Below are 22,680 nucleotides of genomic sequence, written 5' to 3' on the forward strand. Positions count from 1 at the left end.
CTTCATTATTTTACACGAAGAAATTTTAAATTTGGAGACCCTGATTAGGTCTGATGTATACGGACACCACGTTGACGTCTGAACTGCCGCTTTTTGGTCGGCCGTTAGCAAGAATGTAAACTAATGGCATGACTCCTTGCTCGCTCACTCACTCACTCACTCTCTCTCTCTCTCTCTCTCTCTCTCTCTCTCTGTCTCTGTGTGTGTGTCTCTCTCTCTCTATTCACGATACTCACCAGAGAGCGACCCTTTCACTTGTTCGAGGGTCCACTAAATTTACAAATACGGTACATTCTCGGTCAGAGCATGAAACATCACAAACTCCTTATTTCTTAATAATGTGCACGGAAAACATCATTAATTGACAGCATATGGGATTTTATTCTTCACAGCAATTAAAAAAATATTTTGAAGAATACTATACGTCATAATTGTATGTGAATACAAATGCAATATATTAATAGCGAAATAAAAAAATCTACATGCACTGGAGATCAATTTAAAAGCTTGTGAGACAATTCTTTTCAAGGAACTGAAAGTGCATTTGTCCAATGTGTATGGAATATCAACATTTTTGAATCGCTACAATTCTGTAAAATTACATTTTGAAGTGAATCCGGCGGCATTTAATCATTAACTAATAACGCTAACATAACGTGGAAAAAATTTATTTGCAGAAAATAATTACAATATTCAACTATCAAAAAATCTTACAAATAACAAAGTGCAACATTCTTCAACATACGTAATTACATTCAATGTATAAATATAACAATGTGTATAAATGTATTCAGCATTACAAATTTTGTTCAATGCGAACTAACCTACTTGATTGTCTGTAAATTGCATACATGCATCCCGTGTTGTACGCCATGCTTTCCATACATGCGCCAATGAAATAAATCGAAATTTGTATACAAACCCTTACAATAATTGACTTCTCGATTCTCTTTTTCGATGCAGTTTGTTGAAACAATAATTTCCTTCGATAACTTACAGGTACATAAAACAAACATATTCAAAGAAAAGTCTATGCGGGTTTATCATATCTTGTTTCCAAGCGTGCATGCTTTCAGTAATCATTACTTATTTTTTTCTAAATAAAATAAAAATAAGAAATTATTGATGTCGTTTGATTATATACTACTAGGAGGGGAGACCAAGGACACTTGATCAACATTATTCCTTAGGTTTGAATTCCACTTGTTGATTCCTTATCCTAAAGTAATAATACTTTTACCTTTCATCTGTGAATGATCGATACCCGGAAGGTTGCTGTTTGAGCTCATGATACAACAAATATGCGACCCTAGCTCCCTTGATGTGAAGGCAAAATGTAAAAGTATATTTGTGGAGGCACTTTCTTGAACATGTCTAAATAGAGTTTTTTTATTTACTTTTTTGACCATGTCTAAATACAGTTTTTTTTTACAGCACGTGATAAAGACCCATGGAAAATTATTTCTAGATTTATACGAAATCAAATCAATATGTAACAAAGTTTTTTCTTGTTCTTGAGAAAAGAAATGACTAGTTTTTCTTCGTTACCTTTACCTATTAGTAGGTAGTAGGCATTGTGTTAAAAATTGTCGAACCTTGCAATTTATTAGATTCTAGGCGATGATTATCACAGACGAGGTTTCTTAAAAGTGCAGTGACTTTTAGTTTGTTAGCAAGGGAAGTCACGTTTATTCAAGTATTCGTAATCTTGTATATTTTGATTCTTCTGGTAGTTTCTTTTAACATTAACAGCATGGCACAATGGTTTTCTACGACGATCGAATAACACTACAATTTAATCAAAAGAAACTTGATATCCAAACAATTAGTTTATTGGTTAGAGAATTACAGTTTAAATCTGAGCCATTGATGGATTTCCACACATCCTTTATCCTGCTAGGACTGAGTTCGTGAACAGTGACCAAAGGAAGATAATTACATGGGTGGTCAAAGAACGGTCTGTTGATTCGAAAACCAGGCTCGTGTTTTAAGTGAATACCTAGCTTTTGAAAAGCCACTAAACCTGTCAAAAACACATCCTCCAATGGCACCATTGGTGTTTTCAAAGAAGTTTTATATAGTAGGTCAACAATATTTCCTGACAAAATATAAGCCGTCCCCGATAAAAAGGGTGGGTAAGTTTGTTCTGAATAGAAATGAGAAGGCAGAAACCATTTTGATTTGGGATCACGGATGGGTTTAACTCTGTCGTGCAAGAAGCCTCTTATTTCAGACTTAGAAGCACCTGTGAAGCTTAGACGTTTCCTCATTGCTTTTATATTTATAAACATATCATCGTCTGTTTTTAAAACGTAGTTCAATTTTGGACAAGTTCGCGAGGCCCACTTTAGCATAAACACAGTCTTTATAGTAAGATTGAGATAGGAATCAACAAAGTTTTCCACGATTATATCTTGATGTTCTTCAGCTTCAGTCTTGACTTTCTCCTGGGAAAAGGAAGTGACAGTTAATAAGTGCAGTGAATATTAAACAGTTGTTAATTAGTGTTAGTCGAAACATTTATTTGCAAATTACGCTCTCTGGTTTAATAATTTAATAATATATATACGTATATGCACCACGCGGGAGACGCGGGTTCGATTCCTGGAGTAAAGCGGACTTGGGCTCACCCAAAATCTAATCAATTTGTGCTTGGGGCAGCCTTTAGGGTTGACCTCTTGTGCTTTCTTAATTTATCAGCACAATTTGTTATAAATATTTGGCTAACGATATAGTGAAAAATAACAACTGGATCAAATATTTAGGAGTACCCAAGTGCCAAAACAACGTGACTATGTTGGCCCGTGCTTTTAAAAATGCATTGCGAGGTGCAAAATACGAAACTGCTTACCTTCACCTTAGCCTCGTCATTTAGCCCCAGGAAGAACAAGAGTCGAGTGTCTGCATGTGAAATGGCTTCTTTGCCCCAAGTTTCTCGTATGGCCTCGCGTGCTTTGAAATTCTTCGGTGCCGAAGTTACTGCTATAAGAAATAAAGCATTGCTCTGACAAATATTGTGTTGGTCTACGAGGGTCGTGAATTCGTTTGGCATGACGTATTCGGAGATGTTGCGGGTGTGGATCCTGGAAAAGCGCTTCGTGCCATCATCAGACATCAGGATGAACGAATAATACAGCATGAAGGTTACTAGCAGCAGTATGGCCAGAACGTTTCGTTGCAGAGGCACACATAACTTGCAACCTGTAAAAACAAATAAAAAAAATAAACACGCTGGATATAACTACACTCATGCTCATAAATTAAGGATAATAGAGGTTTTGGTGCCCCACGATACAGCACTGAAACAAACTAGTTGTGGTAGCACAGACACATGTTGAACACACAAGAAAGACATCCACATATCCTGTTTAACCCTGTTTATTGCAGAAAACGTGAGAAAAACTAAAGAGCGCACATATGATACAAAGGAAGGGAGATTGTAAAATGTTCTTCCACAGTTCTTTGAGCATGTGCACAGGTTTCAGTATGGAATGTGATGCCCCTGCACATTGACACATGCAGTACAACGGCTTGGCATACTCTGGAGGAGGTTGTCGAGCAGCTGTTGGGGCATGGCCTCCCATTCTTGCACCAGTGCCTGTCGGAACTCCTGAAGAGTCCGAGGAGGTGGAAGACGTGCGGCGATACGTCGGCGTAGAGCTTCCCAAGCATGTTCGATTGGGTTGAGGTCGGGGGAATAGGCAGGCCACTTAATTCGTAAGATGTCCTCTGTTTGAAGGTACTCCTCCACAATAGCAGCTCCGTGTGGCCTGGCATTGTCATCCATCAGGAGGAACTTAGGACCGACTGCACCTTTGAAAAGACTAACGTAGTCTTGCAGAATAACATCCCGGTGCACCTGACCTGTTACAGTACTTCTGTCAAAGATAATGCAAGGGTGTACGTGAACCCAAAATAATGCCACCCTACACCATGACACCACCATCTCCATACTAGTCCCTTTCGACAATGTTACCGGGTCGGTATCTGGTTCCTGGTTCACGCCAGATGGTTACACGACGAGAATCATTGTTGAGACTATACCTGGACTCGTCAGTGAAGAGTACATGAAACCATTCTTCCATTGTCCATGTCCTGTGTTCTCTACACCAGTTGTTACGGGCTACTCTGTGACCATGTGACAGTGGAATGCAAATTTCAGGCCTCGTGGCGAATAAACCGTGCCTGTTGAGTCGTCTGTACACAGTGTGTCTGGAAACAACTGTTCCAGTGGCAGCTGCAAGGTCTCTAGCAAGGCCCCCGGCAGTTCTTCTTCAGTGTCTCCGGGCACTTACGGTGATATACCTGTCTTCTCGTGGTGTTGTACACTGTGGATGTCCACTGCTGTAGCGCCGAGACACGTTTCCAGTCTGTTGGAATCGTTGCCATAATTGTGAGATGACACTTTGTGGCACATGGAGCATCTGTGACACGACCTGCTGTCTTTGGCCCGCCTCTAGCCGTCCAAGTATCCTTCCCCTCATTACATCATCAATATGTGTTCGTTGAGCCATTTCACCCACACACACACACACTCACCATTTGCACAACCGAACATAACTGCACACTTCCTACAGGCACTATACTCTGGTCAGCAGTTTCGTTCCTGTGAGTCATTTGTCTGCTTACAGCGCCACCACACACTGGATCAAGGTCATAGTCAACACAGGTTCTTTGGTACAGTACCCGGACATCATTTCAAGCTGCAACGTGCACATCAAACATTTCTTTGTACAAGATTCAGCATTATCCTTAATTTATGATCATGAGTGTATATCAAGTTATGGTCATTTTCCTGCTACTATAAAATGAGTACACACTTCTTTGTCAATATACCTACAATGACGGAAATTCGTTACGTAATTCATTTATCTTTATAGTAAATCTTTATAGTAATGTATCAATTAGAGGAAATGGACTTCTGACTTCACTATAAATAAGAATAATAGATTTTCCAATCGATTTACCAAACTGCTTTCAGCTCATGCCTACTGTGACAATCAAATGTTAAACATGCGAAGGAAATGACACCGAATGCATAGGAACAGTTATCACGATAGTAATCAAGTTTCTAAAATTTGCATACTGTAGATCCAGAAAGTTCCCGGAATCGGCCCATTGTAATTCAGTTTGAAGTGTTGTATCTAATCATCTTGTGCTGCATTGCAGCAAGTGGGGATTGGGTCGCATCGCTCAAATAGAAAATACGCACTTGATGTAATGGGAGTGAGGGGGAGGGAGTCTAGCAACGGTCGGAACCGGAAGTGAATTGTTGAGTGAATACTCAACCCAAATATCCAAATATCCCAACCTCTTGAACACGGCCTGAGTGCTAAGTATGTGCATAGGAAGCGAAAACAAAACTATTCGTCGGGAGGACACCTAAAATCCGGAAATGCCATTATGACAGACGCAGTCTTCACTCACCGACGCTTCCTTCCAGATGGAACGAAAATGTTACTTACTGTCGTGCATCGTCCACTAAGAATGAAAATGTTACGTCCAATTTGTGAATTTTTCAGGAATGGTCCTAAATTGGCTCAACCAAAATATCTCCGCTGGTTTACAGTTTGGTGATGGAACACTGGCATTCTCAGGGGAGGATAACTTATCTCTACATTTCGGGAAGTTTTTGAATCGATGTCTTCTTTTTCTGTATTTGGATTTTAGAAACTGACAATCACTTGATGCTGTAATCTGCATAGGAAAGCGGTTATTTTGCAATGGGTAAAATAATTCTTCTCGGCAAATGGAGATGCCTCGTGACACGGTGCAAGAAAGGTAATTATGAAACTGGACGGACGAGTGGTTCCGGTACTTCATAAACACTCTTTCTAGGGATGGCCAAACGGATCCGGATCCGAAAGTTCCAGATCTGGATCCAGATACGAAAATTCCGAATCCGAGAGTTTCGTATCTCAACTCCATTATAATATTACCACACCTTAAAAGGTATTATGATCTTCGATTACAAAAAAAATAATAAAAAAAATCATTAGTTAGTCCTACTGTGGCTGATCACATCACCCCCACTCACGACCGGATCAAGAAAGTGTGGGGCGTTACCCCCACACCACCTATACGCCTTCATGGCGTAGTGCTATGCACAGGGGAGCACTTTACCTTTTACCTTTTTAGTTAGTCCTACAAGATTTTTTCCAAGTGTTGTTCCTAAAATACTTTGCTACGCATCGGGTAACCACTCGTGCACAAAAATAATCTTGTTTAACATAAAATGTCAGAGGTGATTTTGTAAATGCCATTGAAACAAATATGTATTCATTCGAATGTATTGGAAATGGAAACACACATAAATGTGAGACATTCAATTCCAGGATGAAACCTGTAACACACATTTAACAAGATAGAAATTATATACAAAAATTATACAATTGTTCTACAGTTACAGCTTCAAAAATTAAAATAAAACATTATAATATATGCAGTGAACATAAGTGTATTAATTACAAATCGCGCACACACAGGGTGCTTCTAAAGGTAGGGTACAAACGAAAACCACAGATACCTCCTATGAAATAGAGACGAAAATGCCCCTTCCACTTTGCCGAGAGATGCCTCCGTGAGGAGCTAGACAACGCCGAAAACGTGTGAAAATGAACTTCACACCGCTGTACAGCCAGTACCAGTGAAGATAGAAAGGCGGAACAAAAGAAGTCAAAAGGAACACCAAAGTCGCCCATCCGAAAAACACCAGGCGGCAGCTGCGCAATGCATGCGCATGGGGTTCCACAAAGGAAATAGGAGTGTCACGCAAGACAAGTGAAGGGAAAGGGTAGTGATCGACAACAGTAGGGACAAAAGAAGCAATGAAGCATGATGTAACAATTGCACAGCGGGAAAAAAAACACCATGACTGAAGCAGTGCAGTCGAGAAAAGTAGTGCGAGGTTGCAGAACCACGGGAGGACGACGTAGGACGAAGAAACACACCGATAATGCAAGCAAAGTGGTCCGTGACACTCAACAGGCAACAGACGCGTACATGGTTCGGGGCAGAAATGGCGGCGCTGGCGGTGCAGCGCATGGGGAGTCCCCAAACACAGTGTAGACACACCTCAGTAAGAACAAAGCACGGTGCAACAAAAGAGAAAGAGGACCGGACGGGGAATGGTACCTGCCAAGGAGACGACAAATGTGGGACGGGGGGATTCCCCGTAGCAGCACCGAGGGGATGTCACACAGAGGTCGTGCGCTAGCAGGACAAACACAGCAACTACGGGCACAGGAGGTTATTGCCAATGAAAGGTGCACGTACAGATAGGACCACGTTCCTCGTACAGACGTTGTTACAAACGTCGTGATGGGGCCCAATCAGCCTCTTAGAAATGAAGCTGGAGGCACATCGCTGGGTGGGAGGGGGCGAAAGGCTGCTGGAGTGTCGTACGGACCCCACCAGTCCACTTTGCTTGCATTCTCGGTGTGTTTCTTGCTTCTTTTGTCCCTACTGTTGTCGATCGCTACCCTTTCCCTTCACTTGTCTTGCGTGACACTCCTATTTCCTTTGTGGAACCCCATGCGCATGCGTTGCGCAGCTGCCGCCTGGTGTTTTTCGGATGGGCGACTTCGGTGTTCCTTTTGACTTCTTTTGTTCCGCCTTTCTATCTTCACTGGTACTGGCTGTACAGCGGTGTGAAGTTCAATTTCACACGTTTTCGGCGTTGTCTAGCTCCTCACGAAGGCATCTCTCGGCAAAGTGGAAGGGGCACTTTCGTCTCTTTTTCATGGGAGGTTGGGAGGTATCTGTGGTTTTCGTTTGTACCCTACCTCTAGAATCACCCTGTATATATATATATATATATATATATATATATATATATATATATATATATATATACACACACACACACAGAGGGTGTTACTAAAGTTCGTTTCCAACGCTTAGGACGTGATTCTACAAGTGAAAATAAACACAAAAGTTCATGTGACTGACGAAATGCCGAAAACGGCACCCATTTGGAGTTATTGAAGTGGGAAAATTATGTTTACAAGCAAATAGTGGCACAACGGCCAACCATATGACCGCGGCAAAGGGTGTTCCACAAAGAAATGCGGCATGCTGTATTCAAAGAAGCACATGGCAGATGTGTGAAGTTGATGCTCAAGGGATTCCCCAAAGGAAGCGAATGGGTCTGTTGAAGTCATGGGGGTAGGGAAGGGTTTAGCGAGATGTGTTATCCACGGAAAGTGATATGTGGAGACTGACAACTAAGAAGAAAGCTAATATCCGTAGTGGACATCAGCATTACGTAGAAAAACAAAGATGGTGGTGGTGCTGCGCTAAGTTGCATATGTGTCGACATGTTCACTGTGTGCAGAGTGGAGGTGCCGAGGGAACCACATCACAGACGATGTTCAAACTGTCTACCATTAACTTCCACGCAGAGATGACAACACCGAATCAACGATTGTCTAGTGCGAGCAAACAACACTGCTGTGTGTGCTATCGTCGCTGCGACGACTTAATGCGTGCAACGAGATCCTCGGCTGACACGACAGGTGTTTCGTATACGAGGCGTTTCATCTCTCCCCATAGAAAGAAGTCCAGGGGAGTAATGTCCGGCGATCTTGCTGGCGATGGGCGTTCCACAAAGAAATGCGGCATGCTCTATTCAAAAAAGCACATGGCAGATATGTGAAGTTGCGGTGTTAAATGCGGTCAGGGATCGTCCTGACACCAGTACGCACGATATAGCCAGTGCCCAACACACCTCACATGTTAATGTGTGGGGCGTCCTATCCGAAGAGGGGCCGTTTGAACATCGTCTGTGATGTGGTTCCCTCGGCACCTCCACTCTGCACACAGTGAACATGTCGACACATGCAACTTAGCGCAGCACCACCACCATCTTTGTTTTTCTACGTAATGCTGATGTCCACTACGGATATTAGCTTTCTTCTTAGTTGTCAGTCTCCACATATCACTTTCCGTGGATAACACATCTCGCTAAACCCTTCCCTACCCCCATGACTTCAACAGACCCATTCGCTTCCTTTGGGAATCCCTGAGCATCAACTTCACACATCTGCCATGTGCTTTTTTTTAATAGAGCATGCCGCATTTCTTTGTGGACCGCCCTTCGCCGCGGTCATATGGTTGGCCGTTGTGCCACTATTTGCTTGTAAACTTAATTTTCCTTCTTTTTCCCACTTCAATAACTCCAAATGGGTGCCGTTTTCGGCATTTCGTCACATGAACTTTTGTGTTTATTTTCACTTGTAGAATCGCCTAAGCGTTGGAAACGAACTTTAGTAAAACACACAGACACATATATATATATATATTAGCAGGTAACAGTATGTTATAAACACATTCTTACTTTCCAAAGAAGCGCTCATGTGGGATGGCCAAACGAATCCGGATCCGAAAATTCCGGATCCACAGATCCGGATCCGGAACAAGAAATTTCGGATCCTAAGGATCCGGGTCTGGCCATCCCTACAGCTGCCTTCCACTTTTTTGATTTAATGGTAAATCGCTGCTCTCGGCCGGGATAAGCGGTATATTTAAGAAACGACGCTCCGGAAACCTCACAAGTACATGGGAATGGCTTCTAAAGCTGCACCGGGATTGTGAGGGCAACTTGGAAGGTCCACTAAGCACACCCGACTGGCGGATACGCAGCCAGTATAATTCTCTTTGGAGTGTTCTGTTGCGATTTTCTCTTCATTTTCGTATAATCATCCTCATAGTCGCAGTTAACCAAAAGTGTAAATAAAAGTGACGTAGAAAACGCGAAATACGAATTTGAAGCTGCTTGGTGTGCATACCTTCGCAGCGTGCGTGGTCCCGGACCTATATTACAGGTCGCATGGAAGAGGACCCAGCGCGACCTTGCCAAACCTTTGCGAAGGTATACTGGGACCACAGGCAAAAGGACCTGCGCAGAACCGCGTGTTCTGTGCGTCGTACTTGCGCGTGAGGGGGCTCGCGTTGAACAGATGCAGGGGAAGGTTCGCGAATGCTTTTGGCCGAAGGTTCTTTTGTTTGTGGTTGCTCTATAGTGCGCTCGTACCTCGCATGTGTAACTTAAAAATCATCTTCCAGGTGAGTTTTGGATAGGTTTCCGAGCTTCGATAACAAACGTTAAGGATGACTTCACCTCTCAAGCTCGAAATTGTTTCAGAACTCCCTTGTCGATAACTCGAGAGAATCTGTATGTTAATGTTTTATACCAGTATACTCTCGTTTCTTTTTCTTCCAGGGCCTGCCCGATGGCGCAGTGGTAGCGTCGTCGCCTTGTAATCGGGGTCCCGGGTTCGATACCCGGTGGAGGCACATAGTGGTGTATGTCCAGTCGCGATTAACTGTGCATAAAGTTGACTTAAAACACCAAATAAATAAATAAATAAATCAATCAATAAAGTTCACAATATGTGCCATACTATCGATTTGTGTTTAGTGTAGAAGTGAGTTAATATGCCTTGTGGTCACCCCACACAACGGCGTGTACTGTACAACTGGCTGAAAAGATTTCCCAGCGGTACTTGGTGTATGGACTCCCATTCTTGGACCAAAGTTCCCTAACCTCTTTGGTGGGTCTCAGAGGTACCCAGCACAAGTCCGAATGTATCCTATGCATTTTCGATAGGGTTTAAATCAGGCGAACGATCAGGCCATTCCAAGCGATCGATGTTCTCTTTTCAATTGTATGCAGGCGGGGGACTTTATAGCAAATACTTTGAAATTTGTACCAACTGAACCCCAAAAAAGCCTGACAATGTTGGAGGAAGGCATGAAGAGCTAGTGGAGGAGCGTACGTTAGCCTAACGCAGCCACTCCATACAACGATGTTACCTGGACTGTGCCTACTGCCACCTTCCAGATGAAAACACGCCGTCAATCACTCTGAAGAAAAACCTAGATGGTAACACTGTTAAGCCTTGTTTCTATGTTAATAAAACATTAAAATGCTGGCCAAGGCAAATTTTATAGTATAAAAAATATAGATAAAAACGTAACGTTTCCAACAAGGTCTTCTTCAGACGAATATTCCCCAAAAATCTTTTTTTAAATTGTGAATATTCGTCTAAGGTGGAAACGTTACGTTTTTATCTATATTTTTGATACTATAAATAGATATTGGAGTAAAAATGCACAGCCGCGCTGTTGCCTGGTCCAATTGTGATATTTTTTGCACGACGCAAAACGGATATTTCTGTGGCCAGCAGTAGGGATGTGCAGGACGGGAAATATCTGAATCCCGGCTTTCGGGACGGAATAAAATTTACAATTTCCGGACCAAGTCAGGAAATTTTCGGGACGAGAAATATTCAAAATTTCCCGACAGTGTTGAAAATTTGAATTCTACACGACATTTTCCTGATTTTGCATTTCTGGAATAAGAACTAACAATTTCTGAGAAGTTTCAGGCACTTACAATGCAGAAAACATCGGGAATTAACCACTTTTAAAGATCAGCATTGGAATTTCCCGACTATTCGATGGAATTATTTCCCGAAGTTGTGATCGGGACGGTATTTTTTTCCCCCCGACCCCGGTACTGACTTTTTTGGATCCCGCACACCCCTAGCCAGCAGCCATCTGGCAGGTCCCCCTTGATGCAATCGACTGTACATCGTGAATGTGGGCTGCTCTCGGGTCTTCAGCGAGTTTATCGACTGTACTTTTAAGTTCCGAGTGCCAGGAACGCACATGCAGGGGATGTGAGGGCAGGACTACATACATACTCGATCTCTGCTCAGCACCACGCTTCGGCCGCCTTTACCCCCAGGGTTGGTCCCAGATACTCTTTTATTTGAGGCTGGATGAACTCCATAGCACTTTATGCAGGAACAATGCCGGAAAAATTTCAACCTTGTATCACCCACCCGGAGAATCGAATCCGGATCTCCCGCGGCTCCGTCGAATGGCATTTTGGGACAAGTAACGATCCTCTTGTGGTGTTGCAATACGTGGCCATCCGGTGCTGAAAGATATGCTGACATTTTCACAGTCTTGGAACCTCTGCCAGACCGTGGACGTTGGAATGTGCTCAAATAAGTGAAAGTTGATTAGCAACCTTTTAAAAGGCAACTTTTGTCATTGATTTCTTCCCGTTGGGCTTTCTGTCAGTTTTCAGTGTGCTCTTCCGGACAGGATTTTTCTCACAAATTTATCCAACTGTACCAAATGCATTTTCCGAAATGTTAACGTTCTTAGGCTCGGCTGGACTTTTGGTCGACGCCAGCGCAGCTGCTTTCGACTTTTCCTCTCGTTCGGAGAAAACTTTACGAAAATTGCAAAATTAGAAAAATTACCTAATATCCTCAGAGTTCCTCCTAGAACATTCACGTGAATTTTAGTGGTTTGCTTACGCTGTTGCGTAGATAGTCTCAGTAGTTCCGTGGCTACGTAAGTCTATTAAACTATTGACAATATCTAGATTTTTCAAACGTTGGAATATCATAACGATTTTTCGAAAGGAGAGGAAAATTCGAAAACAAATGTTCTGGCGTCGGCCAAGGATCCAGCTGAGCCTTCATCTCTGTACTTACGTCTTGACGCCAACCGTTGGAACAGCAACAGCATTGAAGAGAAGTTGTTTTACATCTGGCGGCATCTGGAATGGTACAAAGAATTAATGCACAATTATTATTCCGGTTGTGTGTTCGTTCTTAAAAGGCAGTCTAGATGGTCGAGCGCGTTGAATAGTTTACTAGGAATCTCACCACCGAAGGTTTCGGGCGCGAGTTCTTTTGTTAGTGAATTGTAATGTTATGTAACTCACATTGCCGCGATTACCCTAAATCGGAAGAAAAGTGACACAATATAAGAAAAATGTAGGCCTAAACACAAAGTATGTATCTATCAGCAACTAGTTTATATTCTTACATAGAAAAGCAAATATGATGCCATTTCGTTAACAAAACTTCGTATTGACAGTTGCTCAGGCCTCGTCAGGAAGAACTATTCATCCCTGTTTTGGCCACAATACAGTGGCATGTGTAGTTTTTTCTTCTACCGCAACCGAAGATTCATTGTGCATTTACTATGTATTGCGTTCTTATTTCCTGATCTCTCTTGACATATTTTTAATATAATTCCCTCCACTTTTTTCATTTACATGTTTGCTTCAACCCAGATGAAGAATACCATCTTAAAATACTGCAGTTACGACTTAATTTTGCAAGTGGTTAAAGTTTGTTTTTTAATGAACGTGCTTCGTTCGTTTCAAATAAGCTGTGGATCTTGGTAGAGCCGTTCACATTGTGAGAAAGTACGAAAATAGACATCATGATAATATCTTGTTTGCACGCAACAGGTGGAAATTACATGTATGCTCTTGCAATTTTGACATTAGGTGTAAGAATAGATATAAAAGTATGTATTCATTATCTAGCGTGTAAAGATCGCTAAAATTTGTATTAAAGCAACTGCCCTGGCAAGGAAATCAGTGCCAAATAGATAAACAATTGAATATTTATTAAATAAAAAGAAAAAAATGCAGTAGCTCAGTCGTTAGGGCGTCTGACTACCGTGCGAAGACCCGGGGTCGTTCCCCGGCGGGGGAGAACAGAGATTTTTCCCACCTGTTCTAGCGGCTCCAGCGCCCACCCAGCGTCGTATAAAGTGGGTACCTGGAGGAAACTCTGCGGGTTAAAGGCGGCCAGGGGCGTGGTGCTGATCACATCACCCCCGCCTTCGGCCGTGATCAAGAAAGTGTGGGGCCCTAACCCCACAAAAAACGTATAATAGAACCAAGAGGAGAAGAAGAAAAAAAGCAAGAGGAAGGGAAAGAAAAATATCGAGAGAAAAGCAACAGAGGAAGAAAACACAAACAGTAGAAAGGAGAAAAATGATATAAGAAATAATCAATTGGAGAAAGAAGCAAGAAGAAATAATTCTAGAACTGGGATAGGAAGAGATAATGATGCAATTAAAATAAAGGTGGAAGAAGTGCATAATTTTTCCTTTCAGCTGACCTACTCTGGGGCCAACGTTGGGGCCAATGGCGCTCAGAGCATGTTGCAAAGTGGAGAAGGAAAACATGTAAGGTATTACTCGACCCTTGTTTCCATCTTCATGCGTCTTCAAGCTAAATGTAATAAAAAAGACTACCGGAGATCGTCAATGAGTCAGGAGAGGTTAAATAATCTCACAATATTGTCAATTTAAAATAAAGTGCAAAAATGGTATACTTTGATAGGATAATTGACGATTTTGCTCCAGAAAGCAAGAAAAGTTAAATTCTAATTATTTTCTTTGAGAAATCAGTCTGGGTTTTATAAATATTTTGAAAAGTAAAAGTGATCCCCTGAACACGGCCGAAGTTGGGGTTGATGTGATTAGCAACACGCCCCTGGCCGGTGGAGACGCATTGCGCAGTGGTTCAGATTCTACTTTAAAGTGCAGGTTCGGTCCGGAGTAGCCCATCTGTGCATAAATGAACTCAAAAACTCGCTCATAACACGGTGCAATGAACGTGGGATACCTTAACCTATTTTAAACAACACATTCGGATTGAATATTTCGTCAGCACTTTGTAGTTCCCACACATTTGTTTTTCGATCCTCTCACGCCTTCCAACAGTGATCTGGGAAGCACAGACAGTCAGCAAAGGAGAAGTGTCCTTGAGGAACTTGCGCAATCAAGTTTCGTCATAGAGTGGTCGGGCAGAAAACGCCTTTGGAGGATACATTTCATTCAGCTGTTATAGTTGTGATTCACTGTACTGTCTCCCCCCCCCCCCCTCCGTCGTGCTACCTTCCTCGTTTGTTCATTCGTGCAGGTTTAATTCACAAATGCGTTTGGCAGCAGAAGGGAAATTACCACGAAACAAGCTGAGGAGCTTTTTTTTCTTAACAGAGTTTGTAGTAGTTCTCTTTTTAGCAATGAACAAATCGACAGTATTATGCTAAATGGGCGCCAACGATTTCCGAGTTTCACACGCACAGTCCAAATATTAGAAAAAATCAATTCGTAACGGGCTTGGAAAGAAACAAACGTACACATCACTTTCAAGCTTAATCCTAAACCTGTATTGATTATACGAACAAGATTTTTTTTTGTTTTCTTTTGAACAAGATATGCGCAGCTATGGACATAATCTTAATTACAATAAAATGTTGGAGCCTCCCGATAGCGCAGTGGTAGCGTCCTCGCCTTGTAATCAAGAGGTCCCGGTTCGATACCCGGTGGAAGTACCTACATAGTGGTTCGGATCCCACTTTAAACTGTAGGTCCAGTCCCGATTAGCCTTCCTGTGCATAAAGTGGGCTTAAAACATCAGTCCAATCCTCCCGATAGCGAAGTACTAAACTCACATTGCTATCAGGTGGTTCCGGATTCACAGGGGCGCGAGGTTATGTCATGTCGTTGTCATATTGAGGGCCGAATGTTATGTACTGGTGTGAGACTATTATTATTATTTACAATAGGCAAAAGCGTTTATCTTACTCTCAAAGAGACTCCTCATGTATTTTCCTGTACTACTGTTCTTTCTTCAGAATTGTTGTTCGTGTGTTTCAAGTGGTCTGTTTGTGTTTTTCGATAAATGTTTGTAGCTCAGTATCAGTTATTGTATGTTTTCCTTTGCACTGTTGAAACACGATTTTGTTGTTCGCTTACGTGTTCTTCCTGTTTTCTTCAAGTCGCATTGGAACAAAACTTGCAGTTGCTTTGGAGTATCATCAGGTCGTTCTCGGGAAATTATTTAACGCGAGTTGAATCGGTGACCGAAGTTTCCTTGTTAATTCGTTCTATTTGTTCCAGCAGACGTACCATTTCAGACTTTCTCAAAGACTGTTGCGAAGAGGCAAAATATCGTGAAGAAATGTTATAGTTCGTTGTTGGGGAGGCAGTGCGGCCCAAAGAATTTTTAACTGTGAAGTTGCTGTACACTTAGCGTTTTGTCCTGACACCACAGCATCTGGGCAGACGAAAAGTAGGCTATGTTTTATGTAAAAGGAACGCATGTAAAAAGAGGGAGTAACAAAGCAACGGAACATTTTCAGAAAAGTGAAGCAGTCCAAAAACAGCGAGTTGATAATTACATGAAAGTGACAACATGATTTCGTATTTATTGTGTTATTTTCTTTTTCAAATTGCAGAACTTTATGTTGCACAGTACCATTTTTTTTTATTTTACCCAACGCACACAAACTGAATACTCAACAGTTGTTGTCATCTATACAACGTATTTGACATTTGATTAATAAGTGAATTTTGTTCCTCGGTTGGTTGTAATCAAAGGGATAGCGGGTTCGATAACCGATGGAAGCACATAGTGGTTCGGATCCGACTTTAAACTGTAGGTCCAGTCCCGATTAGCCTATATGTGCATAAAGTGGACTGAAAACAATGGATGTCAATCTAAAATTGTACATTTCAGTCACGGTCATTTATGTTAATTATTATGATAGTGTTGCAGGAATATGGTAACTTCAAATTGAAGGATTTTTTTAGAGGGAGTGAGCAACACTATTAGATGTGGGAAAATATATCGACCCCTATCCGTGGAAAAATAAATGCCTTGCCTAGCTTGCCTCTCCATGGAAAAAATCTCCAGTCGTCCATATATGACATTTGTCTCCCTTGAACAAGCTGTTATTTTAAAATTTCCAAATGTCGTTGTGCTAAAATCAGGCAAAAAGCAAGTCGCTATTCTTCAGTTTCATTAGCATATTATCAAAGGTGCCTACTAAAATATGATTTAGGGACTAAAACTTCCATGTACATTTCATGTTTTCTTTATTTTCAACGTCGCACCCCTAAATGATTAATCCTGGCGCCGCCGCTGCGGATTCAGTTCCCGGTGGAAGCATTGCACAGCAGTTTAGATTTCTCTTTAACGTGCATAAGTCCTATCAGGACAAAGTGGACCTATTAATAAAATTACGCAAAGTTACAAAGTACAAGTGCGTTTCAAACCATGGAAATATACTCCGCATAGCGAAAGTACACACAAAAAATAACACCAATAAGCTAAATGCAGAACTACCCGATGGCTAGTGGTAATGTCGTCGCCTTGTTATGAAGGGGTCCAGGGTTCGATACTCGATAGTGGTTCGGATCTCACGTTAAACTGTAGGCCCAGTCCCGATTGGGCTATCTGTACATAAAGTGGAGACAAATTAAAAAACGCAGAGTTTGTGGGCAGTGTGCAAGCAAAGGAGCTTCTCATTTCTGGATATCAGACACCGAAGTGGAAGTAGTTAGTTTTTGCGTCCAACTTGTGTGCGCAATTGAGTTTGTATTTCGCAGTGCAGATCCTGAATATCAGTAACAAAGTAATTACCTGTTCCTGTAAATGTCACCAAGCCCTGCGAGTATTTTTACTGCTTCTGAACACACCATTCACAAGTTACCGCACCGCGTGCCAGAGCCGAGCCGCGCTGACTGCTCACTCAATTGCTGCTGGTCTACAAAGTGCCGTGACGACACCAATCCCAAAGCGGAGGTCACGTGACGTTTCTCGTTACTGGCCAAGAAGAACGTAGCGAGATTGAGGCTTCGAGACCACGTAGGATTGAGAGAATACGGAATGTACCCAAGCGTACAGCGTTGCCAGACGTAGCACACTGTTTTACCTATTCACACGCCACAAAAAAAAAAAAGCTAATTTAATGCAATAAAGGAAACAGAATTGAAGGTTAAAACGATAGAGCGGCTCCCCGTGGCGGAGTGGTCAGCGTAAGTCGTTGCAACGCAGGGTGTCGCGCTTCGAACAACTTAACTATCATCGTGTCTTTTCTTCACACTTTGTGAAAAACCTACATTAGCGATACAGCTCTATTTCAAATCTATGCGCCCTGTAGAATAAAACCCGAAGTTACAATCTGGAATTGCAAGCCTGCTGTGGAACAAAATTTTCAGTTGTAACGCAATTGAATTTCTCGTGGCCCCCAGCATTCTACCGAGAGAGTACATGCATCGCTCGATTCTCTGCGTTGAAGCCGAGAGACTCCAATTTCAGAGGCGCCGCCTGAAATGGGTTCACGGAGCACACAAATCCCCAACCGAAAACGGAAAATTTTCAATTTGTTTTCGTAGCGTCATAGCCTTGTAATCAAGGGGTCCCGGGTTCGATACCCGGTGGAGGCACAAGTTGTTGGGATCCCACTTTAAACTGTAGGTCAAGTCCCGATTAGCCTTACTGTGCATAAAGTGGACTTAAAACACCAATTCAATTCAATAAACAATTTTCCAATACATTTCACCAAAAATTAAGACCGCGAACCTACTCAATAACTCCATTTCAAATAGTTGTCGCACACCCAAAACCTTGCATGGCTAAGGTTTTAAGTTCTAAAACACTATCGCAAAAATGATCAGATTTACACTTACGTCGATAGTTAAAATGTATTGCTTAAACCTTTAGATAATGGACATGAGTCAAAACGAAAGAAGACAAAAGACACACTTCTACAGATAAGCTTTAAAACAATAATTTTTAAGTATCGCGAGTTGTAATTCTCATCATGAAATTTGAGCATTGCCAGAGATTTACGAATGAAATATAGGGAAGCTGCTGTGAAATTAAAATAGCTATTAAAAAAATCACATATTCGACGGTATCGTGATTAGCTAAAATTAGAGCGGGGATTAATTCTTAGGAGCAAGAAAGGTAATTTTCAAAACTAAAATAAAGAGAAAAGTAATTGTTTATTGATTTGGTTTTCTTCCACTTTTAGCTAATCGCTAAGATGAGGATGAGTAATGACATGATGAAACTGATGAAGGGACTGGCTGAGATTCGAACCCTGGAGCCCTAGCATTGTAGGACGCTGTGCTAACCACTGCCACGGAGTTCGGCGAGGGGAAAAGTAAGGAATTTCAATAATTTAAATTTGCAAAAGATTGATTAATTGATTTGTTGTTTTAAGTCCACTTTATGCACAGGAAGGCTAATCGGGACTGGACCTACAGTTTAAAGTGGGATCCGAACCAAATTTGCAGAATACATTTTGCAATGTAATTTTCCATGTTTTAAGGGAGTCTTCACGGCGACAGAGAGGGGGGGGGGGTGTTAAGCAGACACAATAAATTAAAATTGGCCTGTATTTTGTAAATGTACTTTCGCTAAGCACTCATGCAGAGTGTCTACACGATGCGCTACAAATACAAGGTCCCAGGTTCGTATCCTCGATAAAACACACGCTGTTATATTCGTACTTTTATGTTGCTTTTCTTCGACATTTGGCAAAGGCACTGGAAGAAAAAGGAAAATAAATCTTAGCTTCGATTCTTGGCTAAAATTTCGCCTTTTGTATCTCGATTAACCAATGTCACTTAGGTTCAGTGCTCTCTTCTCTGCGATGGTGATCAGTAATTGCTTTCTCTGTGTGTTTGTAGCCCACTCGGTCTGAGGGAGGGGTGTAAATTTTATCTGATTTCAGGCTGGCTGTGAACACCCAAGGATTTACTTCACGCGACACCACTGAGGATCAAATTTCTTGGCGTGGAATTTACGATAAAACTTTTGAATTTTGAATTTGAATTAATTTTTTTTGGGTGCGTCAGCACTGAGGCTATTTTGCACCCGTCACACTATACGGGGTCCAGCCCCTTATCATAAAAATAAAAGTGTGTCTGAAAACTAAAATGTCCTTACCTTGGTTAAAAGCTGAGGCTAAAAAGGGCGCTCAGCACAAATAAGGACAAAACACAGGACGACACAGAATTATACTGGCCATAGGGCCAGTCCCCAGAGCCTCGTTAGTCTGCAGTCCAGGGTGTACTAAATGGAAGTGAGGTTGACTATTGGGTGCACTACGTGGAAGGAGCACTCCTTACACCCCATGATGGAACTAATTTGAGGAAAGATGACAAGAGGAGGCTAGACCGTGGCGGATGAACTTGTGCCGGTCGGCATAAACCCTTTCGTGTAAGACAAACCCGCAGCTAAAATAGAAATCAAGATATAGGTATACTTTTATTTTTACTTCCTTATATTCCATAGAAGGGACGTTTGCAGATTTTTTCGGATTTTACTACTATGCCAGTGTGCCAAGAAGTTTCAAGTGTGTACGGCTTCCATCCAAGTATTGTATCTGCAGTTTGCGGACAAAAAAAGCAAGCTAATATCGCCCATAACAGTAGCGAGTGCAGGAATGAGCATCTCTCGTATGAAATTAATCAAGACGTATTTGAGAACTAAAGTGTCTTCTTTTTTATATAATTTTTAAGAAATGCACACGCAGGGTCGTATTGGAAGGAGGATTCCTCCTCATGTTTCTTCATCCCTCCCCTAGTTGCTAATTTTTGGCTCAGGCGGGGGGAGCATGTATGTAATTTACATAATACCCAGATTTACTGAAAAATTACCCTCACTGTTAAATTGGAACATGATCACTGTTTGTCTAGAAATAAAAAAAAGACAATGTAATAAATTACTTCTAGAAGCAAAAAATTATTGCAAGATTTTTATTCGACAAGTTTGTCTTTTTTTAACTCTTAAAAGTAAAAGTGTTCAAAAATAAATGTAGCCTACATTAAATTTCAAGCTTTATTTTTATGTACCAAGTATATTTCTTCCTTATTTACAGTGTTTCTGCCTACCTGGCTAGCAGTGCTGCAATGCAAATTGTTTATTCTTCCTTCCATGCACTGTGTAATGAGAGAATGTTAGATGTTAGCAATGTGCGCATTTAGCATATCAATTGAAACAGCATTCACACAAAAGTAACCTATTTTGTCCAGTGCAGACTAATTTATTTGAGGGTGCCTTAGGGGTAGTTTCAGTTGACTATCTAAACAGTTTTCAAAGGCGCCTACTTGAAATATATTTGGGGGGGTAAGGTTGCCATAAACTCGTATATATATGTAATAATAACATAATATAATAAGATTGCCTTTATTTAAAGTGGGCATGTTTCATGCCGCTCTTACAACAAACCCTTGTCAAATATATATATTACAATTCCCTCTTTACAAGTAGTGGGAAATACAATATAACCAGCACCACTTACAAGTGTAGAAAGTATGAACCCCCCTCAGGCAGATTTGTTTACACTTAAAACTAGCTCAACATGCCCATATGAGCTTTTTGCTCAAGTGTGGAACCCTGTCTAATCCAAGATTTTTGTAAAAATGCCTTCTGGAATTTCTCAGAAAGTATGAACCCCCCTCAGATTGATGTGCCTATACTTACAAAAGGCACTTCTGTGGGATTGTTGTCCATAAATTTGTCAAAAATATGCCCCTTTTGATATTTTTTTTTTGGCCACACTTAAAACTAGGCCAGGACACACCCACACACACACATATTTACTTCCGGTCTAAGTTCAATTGGGCACCAGGCTCAACTTGTATATCTAGTATTAAAATAATATAATTCTTCTAGAATTGCTCCGTGACTCTCTCATTTCTTACATCATAAACATATGATTTTTCTCCTATGAGAATAACACTACATATAGTGTCATCAGGTAAAGCTTCATGGAATTCACAGATAATTTTAATGTTTGTCCTGTCATTCACCACAACTTGTTTCCTTTTTGAAGCATTGATTACAAACATGGGTCTCTGTGCTTTGAATTCATCTGGTGTGTAATACATATCAGTATTGCCTGTAGTGACTCTCTTGAAAGCCGAAAATGCCTCATATAATTTAAGGAAATCATTCTTGGACATGTCTAAATTGTAATTTTCTCTAGGAAATACCTCATTTCTGCCATTTTTAAGATATATGTTCTTGATGTTGCAGCTATCAAATTTACTTGAATTTTTTTCCTGATTGTTGTGTCTTCCAGTCTGAAACAATACCACTACAAAATCAGGCATGTCAAATTGTATGCTGGAGAATGAATTTGTGGCATCAAATTCATAATAAGAACCAGTTGCGGGCTTCTGTACACATTGATATGTATAAAATTGCAGAGGAATCTGTGGATTTTTTATTATATCTGCTTTGTATTTAAGAGCATAACTGGCCTCATATTCAACAACAGGGATTCTTAACTCCATAGTCTGAATAATGCATTTGCCTGCATCTGGTAGGGTATTAGGCAGAGCTTCTCCTGTAGGGTTTATTGCACTGTACCTCATCAAGGCATTATTATCATTGGCAGCTCTTCTAAATGTAATTCTTAACCCACCCTTCCACATAATTTCTTTGTAATCTGAGAAGAATCCAGGCAATAGGCGCATAGGGAACAGCACTGTGTGGTTTTTAGATAAAATCTTATCACCAGCCTCAAATCCACCGATTTTGTAGTATGAAGCCTCGGTTTTGGATAATTTTAATGTGGCCAAAGCTGTGGAGGTAATGCCGGGATAATCCACTCTGTTTATAACAACGCCATGTTTTCTGATCTCAATTTCAGAGAATAGATGTGGCACAAAATTGTCAACAAGTCTTATATTTGAATTTGCCGTATATTCTGTTCCATCGAGCTTTACAACATCAAATTTGATGTATAAATCAGCTCTGTGGGGGTGTATAAATCCATCCCCTACATCAAGATCAACCTCAATCTCTGTGTTGGGTTGATTTAAATTTGCAAATGTCCTCCTGTTTGGGGGGAATGATTGTAGCTCATAACTCTCAATATTTTCCATTTTCTTCTTGTATGTATTTTTATTTAAATGTTAATCTCTATGATTGCAGTTGTTGTGGCTCCAGCAAAATCAACTAATTCTTCTTTTTCATTAGTGACCATCAATTCAATATAATCTATTCTATTATGGCACACAGGAAAATATAATGTTGGGGATGGA

The 22,680-nt window shown here is 41.2% G+C and overlaps 2 protein-coding genes across 5 annotated transcripts in view; one reads left to right on the top strand and one right to left on the bottom strand.

The window, feature by feature from the left end:
* Positions 1-22,680, top strand: part of Unc50 (Unc50 RNA binding protein) — a 156,807-nt gene that overhangs the window by 98,771 nt on the left and 35,356 nt on the right. The window lies entirely within an intron of this gene.
* On the bottom strand, positions 659-17,398 carry LOC145985465 (beta-1,3-galactosyltransferase 1-like). Its single transcript, XM_083119536.1, has 4 exons — positions 17,258-17,398; positions 12,516-12,580; positions 2,852-3,201; positions 659-2,447 (listed from the first exon to the last, which is right to left on the bottom strand). The coding sequence occupies exons 2-4, from the start codon at positions 12,547-12,549 to the stop codon at positions 1,800-1,802; spliced, it is 1,032 nt and encodes a 343-aa protein (XP_082975662.1). The 5' UTR covers positions 12,550-12,580; positions 17,258-17,398; the 3' UTR covers positions 659-1,799.

Source organism: Lepisma saccharinum, chromosome 3 (genome assembly GCF_977018435.1).
Source record: "Lepisma saccharinum chromosome 3, izLepSacc3.1, whole genome shotgun sequence".
In the NCBI taxonomy this organism is placed as follows: Eukaryota; Metazoa; Arthropoda; class Insecta; order Zygentoma; family Lepismatidae; genus Lepisma; species Lepisma saccharinum.

Coding starts and splice junctions, on each gene's coding strand:
- LOC145985465 (XM_083119536.1), bottom strand. CDS start 12,549: ATGCTGTTGCTGTTCCAACGGTTGGCGTCAAGAC. Junction 3,202..12,515: donor CCAACGGTTGGCGTCAAGAC/GTAAGTACAGAG, acceptor TTGTTTTTACAG/GTTGCAAGTTATGTGTGCCT. Junction 2,448..2,851: donor ATGACGAGGCTAAGGTGAAG/GTAAGCAGTTTC, acceptor TCCTTTTCCCAG/GAGAAAGTCAAGACTGAAGC.